The sequence below is a fragment of the Macaca fascicularis genome, chromosome 2 (genome assembly GCF_037993035.2).
Source record: "Macaca fascicularis isolate 582-1 chromosome 2, T2T-MFA8v1.1".
NCBI classification, from domain to species: domain Eukaryota; kingdom Metazoa; phylum Chordata; class Mammalia; order Primates; family Cercopithecidae; genus Macaca; species Macaca fascicularis.
Genome location: NC_088376.1, coordinates 112,215,606 through 112,231,304, shown reverse-complemented (window position 1 = coordinate 112,231,304; position 15,699 = coordinate 112,215,606). Strand labels below are relative to the sequence as shown.

At 43.7% G+C, this 15,699-nt stretch overlaps 1 protein-coding gene across 5 annotated transcripts in view; it reads right to left on the bottom strand.

Annotated features, from left to right (window-relative positions):
- IHO1 (interactor of HORMAD1 1) overlaps positions 1-15,699 on the bottom strand; it is a 63,746-nt gene that overhangs the window by 18,524 nt on the left and 29,523 nt on the right. For 3 of the 5 annotated variants that reach the window (XM_005547091.4, XM_005547096.4, XM_045386275.2), the window contains exons 3-4: positions 6,291-6,465; positions 1,185-1,348 (exon numbers count right to left, since the gene is read on the bottom strand). In XM_005547091.4, the coding sequence (XP_005547148.1) occupies positions 1,185-1,348; positions 6,291-6,465 (339 nt within the window). Of the gene's footprint in view, positions 1-1,184; positions 1,349-6,290; positions 6,466-10,552; positions 10,799-14,970; positions 15,054-15,699 lie in introns of those variants that run through there. The other 2 variants (XM_074032191.1, XM_074032190.1) reach the window with 2 other exon arrangements.

The window sequence follows — 15,699 nt, the reverse complement described above, 5'->3', positions numbered from 1 at the left end:
AGAGTGAGACCCTGTCCCAAAATACTAAAAAAAAATACCCAAAAATTGGTAGACTGAGTAATAAAGAAGATTGCCCTCACCTGTGTGGGTGGGCATCATTCAATCTTGCGAAGGTCCAAATAGAACAAAAAGGCAAAGGAAGTGCAAATTCACTCTTCTTCATCTGGAACATCCAACTTCTCCTGCCCTTGGACATCAGAGCTCCTGGTTCTCAGGGCTTTGGAGTCAGACTAAATTGCACCATTCTCTTTCCTGGTTCTCTAGCTTACAGATGGCAGACTGTAGGACTTCTTAGCCCCCATAATCTCATGAACAAATTTTTACAATAAATCAATCTATAGGCTGGGCGTGGTGGCTCACACCTGTAATCCCAGCACTTTGGGAGGCTGAGGCAGGCAGGTCACGAGGTCAAGAGTTCGAGACCATCCTGGCCAGCATGGTCAAACTCCGTCTCTACTAAAAATACAAAAATTACCCGGGCGTGGTGGCAGGCGCCTGTAGTTCCAGCTACTCAGGAGGCTGAGGCAGGAGAATTGCTTGAACCTGGGAGGTAGAGGTTGCAGTGAGCCAAGATTGTGCCACTGCACTCCAGCCAGATGACAGAGCAAGACTCTGTCTTAAAAAAAAAAAACACGGCCGGGCGCGGTGGCTCACGCCTGTAATCCCAGCACTTTGGGAGGCCGAGACTGGCAGATCATGAGGTCAGGAGATTGAGACCATCCTGGCTAACACGGTGAAACCCCGTCTCTACTAAAAAATACAAAAAACTAGCCGGGCGAGGTGGCGGGCGCCTGTAGTCCCAGCTACTCAGGAGGCTGAGGCAGGAGAATGGCGTGAACCTGGGAGGCGGAGCTTGCAGTGAGCTGAGATCCGGCCACTGCACTCCAGCCTGGGTGACAGAGCGAGACTCCGTCTCAAAAAAAAAAAAAAAAAAAAAAAAAAAGCCACACAAAAAAAATCAATCTATATTTCTCTCTCTTCCTCTTTCTCTCCCTCTTTCTTGGTGTGTCTGTGTCTGTGTGTGTCTGCGTGTGCATGTGTGTGTGTAAGTCCTATAGTTTGGTTTCTCTGGAGAACTCTATTGTGCTATTATGCTAAAATTGAATTATTTAATTACTGACACTCTATGTCTTGTTTTACTCAGAAAAGATGAGTTGTCTCATCCATTTGAAAGGTTTACATACCTGTCATATTTGTCTTTTGCCCTTTTCTTTTTCTCCTCAAACTGTTCCAAGAGGCCTTTTGATTTTCCAACTGACAAAGGAGGAGGAAATAAACCTCCATCTTTTATATCTCCTCCAAACAGCTGGGGCTTTGTCTGGTACTTTGTGAAAATGCTAGGTTCACCCTGTTAATTGAAAAAATATATAGCATTTGACACACAAAAATATTTATAGCATTCACTATTTTCTGTACAATGCAGAGTCACATTTAAGTGCAAACCATATTGCTGTAACGTAATATAGCAAGTAGTATTTCCATTTTATTTTTGTATATACCAGAAAATTATATTTAAAATAAAGCAACTGATTTTATTAATATAGATTTTGCCTTACCAGCCCAGAGAGATTTTAAATGTCAACTAAAATAGCTTAGAATCAACTGCATAAATTTACAAGCAAGAACAGAGAACCATTTATGCTATTGCTGAGATGATGTGCTGAAGTTTTCAGAATCATAATTTTAACTCAAATTGCTGTTGCTCAGCCGCTAGTGAACTAAACTCATATTGGTAAGTTTGATGTGGACCAGACAGTGGGCATGCTGACACATGGTGAGCCACTTTCTGCATTCTTAGGCAAAACTCTGAAACATTCAGGGAGGTCATTTATTCCTTCATATCACTAGATACCAATTTTTGTACTGAAATACTTATTTCAGAGCATACTTTACTAACTTAAAGCACCGACTGGCTGGGCACGGTGGCTCACACCTGTACTCCCAACACTTTGGGAGGCCGAGGTGGATGGATTGGATCACAAGGTCAAGAGTTCGAGACTAGCCTGACCAATATGGTGAAACCCCGTCACTACTAAAAATACAAAAATTGGTCAGGTGTGGTGGCTCATTCCTGTAATCCCAGCACCTTGAGAGGCCGAGGCAGGTGGATCACCTGAGGGCAGGAGTTTGAGACCAGCCTGCTCAACATGGCAAAACCCTGTCTCAAGTAAAAATACAAAAAATTAGCCAGGCATGTTGGCAGGCGCCTGTAATCCCAACTACTCAGGAGGCTGAGGCAGGAGAATCACTTAAACACAGAAGGAGGAGGTTGCAGTAAGCCGAGATTGCGCCACTGCATTCCAGCCTGGGCGACAAGAGCAAAACTCCATCTCAAAAAACAAAAACAAAAACAAAAATTAGCCGGGCATGGTGGCGCACACCTGTAATCATAGCTTCTCGGGAGTCTGAGGCAGGAGAATCGCTTGAACCCGGGAGGAGGAGGTTGCAGTGAGCCGAGATCATGCCACTGCCCTCCAGCCCAGGTGACAGAGCATGACTCTGTCTCAAAAAAAAAAAAAAAAAAAAAAAAAAGCACCAACTTAATCTTATTTGTTAAGTCCTTATTTGATGCACGTAAGTCTGTACATAAAACTTGAGCCCAGGCTGGGCACAGTGGCTCACGCCTGTAATCCCAGCACTTTGGGAGGCCGAGGCAGGCAGATCACCTGAGGTTAGGAATTCAAGACCAGCCTGACCAACATGGAGAACCCCGGCTCTACTAAAAATACGGTATTAGCCAGGCACAGTGGTGCTTGCCTGTAATCCCAGCTACTCAGGAGACTGAGGCAGGAGAATTGCTTGAACCTGGAAGGCAAAGGTTGCGGTGAGCTGAGATTGTACCATTGCACTCCAGTCTGGGCAACAAGAGCAAAACTCCATCTCAAAAAAAAAAAAAACCTTGGAGCCCAGGAGTTCAAGACCAGCCTGGGCAACATGGCTAAACCCCATTCCTACAAAAAATATAAAAATTAGCAGGTGCGGCTGGGCACAGTGGCTCATGCCTGTAATCCCGGCACTTTGGGAGGCTGAGGCGGGTGGGTCATGAAGTCAGGAGATCGAGACCATCCTGGCTGACATGGTGAAACCCTGTCTCTACTAAAAATACAAAAATTAGCTGGGCATGGTGGCACACGCCTATAGTCCCATCTACTCAGGAGGCTGAGGCAGGAGAATCTCTTGACCCCAGGAGGCAGAGGTTGCAGTGATCTGGGATCGTGCCCCTGCACTCCAGCTTGGCGACAGTGAGATTCCCTCTCAAAAAAAAAAAAAAAACAAAAATTAGCCAGGTGTGGCCGGGCACAGTGGCTCACACCTGTAATCCCAGCACTTTGGGAGGCCAATGCAGGTGAATCACTTGAGGTCAGGAGTCCAAGACCAGCCTAGCCAAGAAAGTGAAACCCTGTCTCTACTAAAAATACAAAAATTAGCCGGGCATGGGGGCAGGCACCTGTAATCCCAGCCACTCAGGAGACTGAGGCATGATAATTGCTTGAACCCAGGAGACAGAGGTTGCAGTGAGCTGAAATTACACTGAAGCAGGAGATGTAAAGAGAAAAACAACGGTGGCTCAAGCCTGTAATCCCAGCACTTTGGGAGGCCGAGATGGGCGGATCATGAGGTCAGGAGATCGAGACCATCCTGGCTAATACGGTGAAACCCCGTCTCTACTAAAAATACAAAAAACTAGCCGGGCGAAGTGGCGGGTGCCTGTAGTCCCAGCTACTCGGGAGGCTGAGGCAGGAGAATGGCATGAACCCGAGAGGAGGAGCTTGCAGTGAGCTGAGATCCGGCCACTGCACTCCAGCCTGGGTGACAGAGCGAGACTCCGTCTCAAAAAAAAAAAAAGAGAAAAACAAGTTTTCTCTTGGTGAGCTGACTCACTCCAAGACCTGGCAATAGGAAGCAGAGCTCTGACGGGACTTTGATAACACTATCTGCAAAACCAGAGCCCTCGAGGAATGTGCTCCAGAGCCCCCTCTCCTCTCATTCCCAGGCAAGGGTGGGAAAGCAGGTTTTTCTCTTTTCCTAACTTCCCCCTCCCCTTTGATAATCCTTCCTTAGTGATACCCAAGGTTACTTCACAGAGTTTTACAATTCCTGTTTCTCTTCTGTGCAACATAACAAGGTCACAAGACGAGCTTGAGTAAGATATGTACCAGATGCAAAGCCTGCTTTAGTTTGATAAGTTCCTGTTTTCTTTCCAATGCAGCTGCAAGGTCATGAGCTATGCTAGGGTGATGAAACCCATCACTGTTTGATTAACTGCCTTTGTTCTGCTTCTGTATGCCCACTTGCCTGCACTATAAACTTCATGCCACCAAATACCCACCACGCCATTCAAACTGGCCAATCCCCTTTCAGAAGTGTGTATAAAAGTCAAGCCCTGTTTTGTTCAGGTCTCAGCCTTTTGGATGCGAATCCGCTGAGCCAGTGCACACCTTAATAAAATCCTCCTGTTTCACCCATTTGGTCTCTCTGGTCCTCTGATTCCTGCCACAGCACCACTGCACTACAGCCTAGGCGACAAAGTGAGACTCTGTCTCAAAAACAAAACAAAACAAAACAAACCTACATTTAGTTATAGGTGTCTCCAGAATAAAAAATGTTTTTGACTCACAAAAAAGACAGGTTGATCTCAAAAAATCAGGCTGGGTATGGTGGCTCACACCTGTAATCCCAGCACTTTGGGCAGCCTAGGTGAGCAGATCATCTAAGGTCAGGAGCTCAAGATCAGCCTGCCAACATGGCAAAACCCCATCTCTACTAAAAACACAAAAATCAGCCTCCCCAGTAGCTGGGATTATAGGTGTGTGCCACCACACACCTGTTTTTGTGTGTGGTGGCACACACCTATAATCGCAGCTACTGGGGAGGCTGAGGCAGGAGAATTGCTTGAACCTGGGAGGCAAAGGTTGCAGTGAGCCGAGATCATGCCACTGGACCTCGGCCCAGGTGACACAGCAAGACTCTGTCTCAAAAGAAAGAAAGAAAGACAGAAAGACAGACAGAAAAAGGAAAGAAAGAAAGAGACAGAGAGAGAGAGAAAAGAAGGAAGGAAGGAAGGAAGGGAGGAAGGAAGGGAGGGAGGAAGGGAGGGAGGGAAAGAAAGAAAGGAAGGAAGGAAAGATCAATCTCAAAAAATCAAGGATTCAAGAGACTCTGTTCCTCATTCTGGCCTTTACTCACTAACCTAGGCCTCAGAATCCTTATCTCCTTCTTCTTCAAGGACATAATGTAGTATATAGTTCACTAAAGTATACAAATTACATGAAGTTTATTATTTTAAAAGGTCTGTCTAAAATAAAATGTTATTTATTTCTATTTTATGAAAACTCTTTACTTATTAAATTCTCACAAACAATAGTATGACTAGCCTTAGGCATATATATATACATATATAGAATATGTATATATACATATTCTAGAAGTGGCCAAGGGATTGACGCTATTTTATGTTGCTTTGTAATAGAAGAAACTGCAAATATAAATGTTGCCATTTCAGACTAGTAAGTCAAATGAGTCACTAATCAAGCACAAATCCTTTTAGAAGACTAATCCTTACAGATGTACAATTTTAAAATATACTCCAACAGAATAAGTTATTTTTTTAAGGCTAGAAAATAAGTATTGGCTGTTGGGTTTTTTTGTTTTGTTTGTTTTGAGACAGAGTCATGCTCTGTCTCCCAGACTAGAGTTCAGTGGTTTGATCTTGGCTCACTGCAACCTCCGCCTCCTGAGATCGAGAAATTCTCTGCCTCAGCCTCCCGAGTAGCTGGGATTACAGGTGCCTGCCATCACACCTGGCTAATTTTTGTATTATTAGTAGAGGCGGGGTTTCACCATCTTGGCCAGGCTGGTCTTGAACTCCTGACCTCGTGATCCACCTGCCTCAGCCTCCCAAAGTGCTGGGATTACAGGCGTGAGCCACCATGCCTGGCCTTGTTTTTTTGTTTGTTTTTTTGAGACAGGGTCTCACTCTGTCACCCAAGCTGCCGTACACTGGCAGAATCCTGGGTCACTGCAGGCTTGACTTCCTGGGCTCAAGCAATCCTCCTACCTCAGCTACCACACTCAGCTAATTTTTGTACTTTTTGTAGAGACGGGGTTTTGCCATGTTGCCCAGGCTGGTCTCAAACTCCTGGGCTCAAGGGATCCACTCGCCTCAGCCTTCCCAAGTGCAGGGATTACAGGTGTCAGCCATTGCACCTGGCCAGAATAAGTATCCTTTATAGTTTATCTCCATAGTAACTGTGAAATATGTGCAGAGCAATTCTGGAAACCAGACTCACCTCCAGAGAATTCTGTTGTGACTGTTTTGAATGTCTCAAGTGGGCACCGAAGTCCAAGGGTGCTGATAGGGTTTCTGAATTTTCTGGACAGAACTGAGATCCAAAGAGGAACTGGGAATCGCTGAGACTGGAATAATCATTTTGATTATTATTCCAGTTGGATAACTTCTTGTTCCTGAAATTAAGCAAAAAAAGTGTATCAAATGGACAAATATCCTGAACAAATGAAATCATGGTTCACAGCTGTCCATTTGAGAATATTTTGGGCAGAGTGATAGCTTGTTCTGACCTTCAAGTCCCCTGTATATTGTCAGTACAATGAAACACAAAGAAACACAAGGAAATTCTGAGTACCACACATTTTTATTAAAATCTGGGAACAACCAGATGGAAACTCAAACAGAAAAGACTGACATCATCATTCTTTGTATAACAGCATTCTAGGCTACAACACCATATTGGAAATTACAGTTCATAAAATTGTAGAGATTAAGAGAATGTTATCATTTTATTTTATTGTTTTGAGACAGGGTCCTACTCTGTCACCCAGGCTGGAGTGCAGTGGCGTGATCTCAGCTCATGGCAGCCTCAGCCTCCTGGGCAGCTAGGACTACAGGTATGTGCTACCACGCCTGACTAATTTTTGTATTTATAGTCGAGATGGGGTTTTACCATGTTGACCAGACTGATCTTAAACTCCTGTCCTCAGGTGATCTGCCCATCTCAGCCTCCCAAATTGCTGGGATTACAGGCGTGAGCCACTGTGCAGGGCCAAGAATGTTATTTTAATTTTTTTTGAGACAGAGTCTCACTCTGTTGCCCAGGCTGGCATGCAGTCGTGCAATCTTGGCCCACTGCAACCTCCACCTCCCAGGTTCAAGCCATTCTTCTGCTTGAGCTCCTGAGTAGCTGAGATTACAGGCACCTGCTATCACATCTGGCCAATGTTTGTATATTTAGTAGAGACGGGGTTTCACCATGTTGGCCAGACTGGTCTCTCGAACACCTGACCTCAGGTGATCTGCCCACCTTACCCTCCCAAAGTGCTGGGATTACAGTGATGAGTCATTGCACCTGGCCAAGAATGTTATCTTTTTAAAAGATCAATCTGTTCATCATTAAAATAGATAAATAAAATAAGGTACATGCATTAGCTGATTCAGCAGCCATGAGTATTAAGTTAAATTTATATATAATCAGCCAGGCACTGTGGCTCACGCATGTAATCTCAGTGCTTTGGGAGTCCGAGGCAGGCAGATCATGAGGTCAGGAGATCGAGACCATCCTGGCTAACACAGTGAAACCCCGTCTCTACTAAAAAATACCAAAAAAATTAGCCAGGAGTGATAGCGGGTGCTTCTAGTCCCAGTTACTCAGGAGGCTGAGGCAGGAGAATGGCGTGAACCCAGGAGTCAGAGCTTGCAGTGAGTCGAGTTTGTGCCACTGCACTCCAAGCCTGGGCAACAGAGCAAGACTCCTTCTCAAACAAACAAACAAAAAAAGATTTATATATAATCACATGGGATTTTGAGACTTCTCAAAAACATAGTTTTGAGTACAAGAAAAGGTAAAAACTGAATGAACTTGGCCAGGCACGGTGGCTCATGCCTGTAATCCCAGCACTTTGGGAGCCAAGGCGGGCAGATCATGAGGTTAGGAGTTCGAGACAAGCCTAGCCAACATGGTGAAACCACGTCTCTACTAAAACTACAAAAATTAGCCAGGTGTGGTGGCAGGCACCTATAATCCTAGCTACCTGGGAGGCTGAGGCTGAAGAATCACTGGAACCCAGGAGGCAGAGGTTGCAGTGAGCTGAGATTGCGCCACTACACTCCAGCCTGGGCAATAGAACGAGACTCAGTCTCAAAAAACAACAACAACAAAAAATAATTTACTCTATTACAGATCATTTATATAAATTTTTAAACCTACATTATACACACGAAACAATTATGTAATTGAGTATATAGAAGGTAACTGGAGGGTACACATTAATTCTAGAGTGTGTGCCTACAGAGAAGGAACAGAGCAGGGCTGAAGGGAGAGAAGGAGCCATAATAAAACAATCACAGATAGACCTTGTTGTGGACTGAATGTGTCCCCCAAAAATTCACATGTTGCTATGATGGTATCATCATAACAACCCTGATATGACAATATTTGGAAATGGGTTCATTAGGAGGTAATGAGCATTAGATGAAGTCATGAAGATATGGCTCTTATGATAGGATTGGTGTCCTCATAAAAAGAGACACCAGAGGCTGGGCACGGGGGCTCATGCCTGTAATCCTAGCACTTTGGGAGGCCGAGGTGGGCGGACTACCTGAGCTCAGGAGTTTGATACCAGCCTGGGCAACACTGTGAAACCCTATCTCTACTAAAATACAAAAAAAAAAAAAAAAGGCACCCACTGGCCATGGTGGTGTGCACTTGTACAGTTCCACCTACTTGGGAGGTGAGGCAGGAGAATTGTTTAAATCAGGGAGTTGGAGGTTGCAGTGAGGTGAGATTGTGCCACTGCACACCAGCCTAGCAAGAGAGTGAGACTCCGTCTCAAAAAAAAAAAAAAAAAAAAAGAAAGATACCTCTATAACAATTTGTGTTACTTAACATTGTTGCATAACTTGAGAAAACACGCTTTTCCTTTCTTTCCTCTTTTTTTTTTTTGAGACAGAATTTCACTCTTGTTGCCCAGGCTGGAGTGCAATGATGTGATCTTGGCCCACTGTAACCTCCATTTCCTGGTTTCAAGCGATTCTCTGGCTTCAGCCTCCTGAGTAACTGGGATTACAGGCATGCACCACCATGTCTGGCTAGTTTTTGTATTTTTAGTAGAGATGGGGTGCCAAGATCAGCTCAGTCATGGAGACCCTAACCCAGTGGCACTAGAGGAATTAAAGACACACAACAGAAATATAGAGTGCAAAGTGGGAAATCAGGGGACTCACAGCCTTCAGAGCTGACAGCCCTGAACAGAGTTTGACACACATATTTATTGACAGCAAGCCAGTGACAAGCATTATTTCTATAGCTTATAGATTAACTAAAAGTATTCCTTACGGGAAACAAATGGATGGGCTCTGGCTAGTTATCTGCAGCAGGAACATGTCCTTAAGGCACAGATTGCTCATGCTATTGTTTGTGGCTTAGGAATGCCTGGAAGCAGTTTTCCGCCCTGGGTGGGTCAGGTGTTCTTTGCACTCATTCCAGTAAACCCGCAACCTTAAGCATGGGTGTCATGGCCGTCATGAACACGTCACAGTGCTGCAGAGATTTTATGGCCAGTTTTGGGGCCCATTTATGGCCAGATCTGGGGGCCTGTTCCCAACATGTCCCCCTTTTTTGTTTGGCAAAGCAATAAAAGCAAAGGCAGCTTTGTCATGGTGAGCTAATTCTTGCAGGAGTTAAGACCCGCATCTGCAGACTATACAAAGATAAACAACACAGATTAAAGCACAATCATCATTGAAATGACAGAGCCTCCAAGTATCTTTATCTATTTTAATGGGTTAATAGCTGCTAATCTCTCTGCAGCTCTTTCAAGCACTCCAGTTCCTGGCATTAAGGTCAGGTGTGCCTGGGAAGCTTTAAATATTTGTTCTTTTAATTTTGCAATATCCAAAGACAAGTCTGTAGAGTGTCCTTCTAGATGCTTTTTTATTCTTTTCCAAATTTTGATCTTATTTAAGAGCCATTAATAGTTTCCAGAAATCCTTATGTTTAGCTCCTACAGTGGGCCATATCATTTGAGGTTGAGGTACCACGATAGCGCCATGTTTACAGATAATAGGAACTCTTGCCATCTTTCTTACCCATTTCTACCATCTGACCATTTTGTTTAAACCAGCTGAACATAGTGTGGCCATGGCATGCTGACTGAGAGGTGCAATTCAAGCTAAACATCTCCTTAGGGGACCAATCAATAATGATTCCATAGGAATCATTGCACAGCACCTCTGCCTGTTCTGCAATGCAATCTTCCCAAATAAGTACATTCATTATTTCTGGCCAGGTCCAATTCTGTTTACAAATAGGTTTTTGAGGGCAGTATGCCTCAATTATAGGAGCAGATTTATTATGGTAAATACTGAGACCAGAAAGTATGTGTAAATGTGTCATAGAGTGATCACATCCAGGCATTATTGCCAGCCAAAACTGATAAATATGCCCAATCAGTATAATTGTTCTGTGTCAGCCCTTGTTGAAGGAATACTCACAGCAATGGTGATCACCACTATCATAGCTATCATTGAATTACTAACTGTGACTGGTGTCCTGCTTTCCTAAGGTTTTCTTCCGCCATCTGTGACAGCTTCTTGATCTGTCCCCAGGTAGGTGGCTGTGTTCAACAGGTGTTGCTCGTGACACTTGGGGTCCTCCTCAGCATGTCTCAACATGGCTGCAACTGGTGGGTTTTGGGATCCTCCCCAAACCTCTTCCTGGGTATCTGGCTCATAGTTAAGACTTCAACTGTCTCAATGGCACCCAAATTGGCTGTTGATTCTGTCCTGGAGAAACACAAGCATAACCTCTACCCCAAGTTATTATTTTACCTATTTCCCAACTTTTTCTTATCAGATCTCTCCACCAAACCAGTTGTTCTGCTTCTGTCTTTGCAGCTAGTTTCTTTTTTTTTTTTTTTTGAGACGGAGTCTCGCTCTGTCGCCCAGGCTGGAGTGCAGTGGCCGGATCTCAGCTCACTGCAAGCTCCGCCTCCCGGGTTCACGCCATTCTCCTGCCTCAGCCTCCCGAGTAGCTGGGACTACAGGCGCCCGCCACCTCGCCCGGCTAGTTTTTTGTATTTTTTTAGTAGAGACGGGGTTTCACCGTGTTAGCCAGGATGGTCTCGATCTCCTGACCTTGTGATCCGCCCATCTCGGCCTCCCAAAGTGCTGGGATTACAGGCGTGAGCCACCGCGCCCGGCGGCTAGTTTCTGTAGATGTTGTTTAGCTGCTGATACCATCTGGCCTTTAGGCAGGCTCAAAAAAATTTAAAGTCAATAATGCTAGATTAAATTGTATATGGGGTGACCCATAGTCCCTGTTTCTCCCCTTTTGCTTTTGCAACTACTGCTTCAGGGAGAGATTCATTCTTTCTACTATGGCTTGTCCTTGAGAATTATATGGAATGCCAGTAATGTGTTTAATATTCCATAGAGAGAAGAATGTAGCTAGAGCTTGGCTAGTATAGCCTGGGCATTATCTGTTTTAATAGAAGCTGGAATGCCCATCACTGCAAAATACTGCAAAAGGTGACGTTTAACACAGGCAGAAGACTCTCCTGATTGGCATGTAGCCCAGACAAAGTGAGAAAAGGTGTCCACACATACATGTGTATAAGATAGTCTCCCAAATGAGGGAACATATGTGACATCCATTTGCCAAAGAGAATTAGGTTCCAATCCTTGAGAATTAACTCCTGTAAAAGATGAGGAATGTACCATTTGGTAAGTTGGGCATCACTGCATGATAGCTTTAGTTTCTTTCCAGGTAATGCTGTATCTGTGTTTGAGACCAGAGGCATCAACATTGGTTAAATTGTGAAAGTGTTTGGCATTCGATATTGCAGTAGCAACTAGGCAATCAGTCATTTGATTCCCTTCAGTTAAAAGTCCTGGGAGAGGCATATGAGCCCTAATATGAGTGATGTAAAAAGGGTTCCTCCTACTCCTAACTGCTGTTTGTAATTGGGTAAATAAAGTTATCAGTTGTTCATCTGTATGAAATCGTAACTGAGCATTTTCAATTAATTGTGTGGAATGAACCACAAAGAATCCAAAATCACATTAATAGGCATATCAGAAACAGTCAATACCTCAATTACAGCTACAAACTCTGCTTTTTGAGGTGAAGTATAGGGCATCTGAAAAACTTTACCTTTCGAGCCAGAATAAGTTGTTTTACCATTTGTAGACCCATCTGTAAAAACATTCTCAGCACCTTCAATTGGTTTAAATTTAGTTATTTTAGGGAGAATCCAATTAGTTAATTTCAAAATTTGAAACAGTTTCGTTTTAGGAAAATGATTATCAAGAATACCCACAAAGTCAGCTAAATGGGTTTGCCAAGTAAGACTATTTATAAAAGCTTGCTGTATTTGTGCCTTAGTGAGAGGGACAATAATTTTTCCAAGATCATATCCATGTAATTTAACAATCCAAGTTCTCCCATTTCCCATCATAGTAGCGATTTGATCCAAATAAGGAGTTAGAGTCTGTGAATTAGTATGTGAAAGAAAAAGCCATTCTACTAAGTCGTGCTCTTGGGCAGTAACACCAGTAGGTGAATGATGAGTTGGAAAAATTAGCAAATCTAGAGTCTTCTCTGGATCTATTCTATTTATTTGAGCCTTATGGACTTGCTTTTCAATCAGCTGTAACTCTGTCTCAGCCTCTGTTAATTGTTGAGGGCTAGTGAGACTAGGATCTCCTCTGAAGGTAGAAAATAGATTACTCATGGCATAGGTAGTAATGCCTAGAGCAGGTCGTACCCAATTAATATCCCCTAGTAATTTTTGAAAGTCATTTTATGTTTTCAATTGATCCCTACATATGGTTACTTTCTGTGGCACAATAGTAGTGTCATTTGCTAAGGTCCCCAAGTAGGAGTAAAGGGTATTAGTCTGAATTTTGTCAGAAGCTATAAATAAACCAGTGTGAGAAATTGAATTTTGCAAGCGATCATAACATTGGAGTAATATTTCTTGAGTGGGGGCAGCACAAAATATATCGTCCATACAATGAATAATGTAACACTGAAAATTTTTTATGAGTAGGTTCAATTGCTTGCCCTACATAAGTCTGGCAAATTGTTGGACTGTTTAACATGCCTTGTGGCAACACTTTCCAATGAAAACGCTTAGCAGGCTGCAGGTTGTTTACTGCAGGAATTGTAAATGCAAACCGTTCACAGTCTTGCTCAGCTAAGGGGATAGTAAAGAAACAGTCTTTTAAATCTATGACTATTAAAGGCCAGTTTTTTGGAATCATAGCAGGAGAAGGCAATCCTGGCTGTAATGTCCCCATAGGTTGTGTAACTGAATTAATGGCTCCTAAGTCAGTTAATATACTCCATTTACCTGATTTTTTCTTAATAACAAAGAGTGGAGAATTTCAAGGGGAAAATGTTGGAGTTATGTGTCCTTTTTTCTAATTGTTCAGTAAGCAAGTCCTCTAAAGCCTCCAGTTTCTCTTTACTTAGTGGCCATTGTTCTATCCAAATTGGCTTATCTGTTAACCATTTTAAAGGTATAGGTTCTGGAGGCTTAACAATGGCCACCATCAAAAATGATATCCTAAACCTTGGCAGGAACTTTGTCTTTCCGCTTGAAGTGGTTCCTTCAAACCTTGCAAATTCTTTCCTAGTCCCATACCAGGGACATACCCTGTTTCATGCATCATACGTTGACTTTGAGGGCTGTATAATTGCTCAGGAATTAGAACCTGTGCTCCCCATTGTTGTAATAAATCTCTTCCCCATAAATTTATAGGTACAGAAGTTATAACTGGTTGAATAGTCCCGGGTTGTCCATTGGGCCCTTCACAATGCAAAATATAACTGCTTTGATATACTTCAGGGGCTTTACCAACTCCAACTATGTTAAATTGAGCAGGCTGAATTCGCCACGTGGACGGCCAGTGCTGTAGAGAAATGATTGAAATGTCTGCTCCTGTATTTACCAAACCTTTAAATTTTTTCCCTGAATAGTTATTTCACAGGTAGGATGTTTAACAGTAATTTGATTCACCCAATAACCTGCTTTGCCTTATTTGTGCTTCCAAATCCTCCTGTTCATTTAATTTCACTTTTCCCCATTTCTGCATACAGCACAATCAGGAGTTGTGCTATACGCTCTCCTGGCTCTGCTTTCCAGGGAACAGAAGTAAATACAACGATTTGAATTTCCCCATTGTAATCTGAATCAATGACTCCTGTTTGTACTTGCATTCCTTTTAAATTTAAACTAGATCTACCTAGAAGTAATCCTATCATCCCCGCTGGCAAGGGTCCACAGACCCATTGGAACTTTTTGCAGGGGTTCCCCAGGCAGAAGGCTCACAGCTTTTGTGCAGCATAAATCTGAGAGGTGAAGCTAGCTGAACTTCCTGGGTTGAGTGGGGACTTGGAGAAATTTTCTGTCTAGCTAGAGGATTATAAATGCACCAATCAGCGCTCTGTGTCTAGCTAAAGGACTGTAAATGCATCAATTGGCACTCTGTAAAAACGCACCAATCAGCACTATGTGTCTAGCTAAAGGATTGTAAACACACCAATCAGCACTCTGTGAAAATGCACCAATCAGCACTATGTGTCTAGCTAAAGGATTGTAAACGCACCAATCAGCACTCTGTATAAATGCACCAATCAGCACTCTGTGTCTAGCTAAAGGATTGTAAATGCATCAATCAGCATTCTGTAAAATGGACCAATAAGCACTCTGTAAAATGGACCAATCAGCACTCTGTAAAATGGACCAATCAGCTCTCTGTAAAATGGACCAATCAGCAGGATGTGGGTGAGGCCAAATAAGGGAGTAAAAGCTGGCCACCTGAGCCAGCAACAGCAACCCGCTTGGGTCCCCTTCCATACTGTGGAAGTTTTGTTCTTTTGCTCTCCACAATAAATGTTGCTGCTGCTCACTCTTTGGGTCTGCACCACCTTGAAGAGCTGTGACACTCACCACAAAGGTCCGTGGCTTCACTCCCAAAGTCAGCAAGACCATGAACCCACCAGAAGGAAGAAACTCCAGAGACATCTGAACATCTGAAGGAACAAACACCGGACATACCATCTTTAAGAGTTGTAACACTCACCGTGAAGGTCCACGGCTTCATTCCTGAAGTCAGTGAGACCAAGAACCCACTGGAAGGAATACATTCTGGACACATTTTGGCGCCCAATGTGGGGCCTTCGCCAAGCGATGAGTACCATCAGACCCCTTTCGCTTGTTACTCTGTCCTATTTTTCCTTGGAAATCAGGGGCTAAATACCAGGCACCTGTCTGCCAGTTAAAGGTGACTAGCATGGCCACCGGAATAAGGACATGGGTGTCAGGCTTTCTAGGAAAGGGCTCTTTAACAACCCCTGACTCTTTGGAGTGGGGAACATTGGTTTGCCTGGAACCAGCTTCTGCTTTTCCTGTACTTCTGGGCTGAGCCAACAGTTGACAGAGATAAAAGTCATTCAGCTCTGGGGTCCTGACAAGTTGGTTGACCCAGCGGCCATGAGTGGAACCCTCAAAGTCATGTCGCCCAAGCAAGACTCGCCCATCTAACCTATCTATCCTGACCCTTTCCTCCTGGGTCCTAATGCTTGTCAGATAAACTTTCTCTAGCCTCTCTTCTCTGAGGCTAGTCCTGCTTCTAAAAACCACTCCCTGTCTCTGGTGTTTTTCTATTTTCTCCTGTAA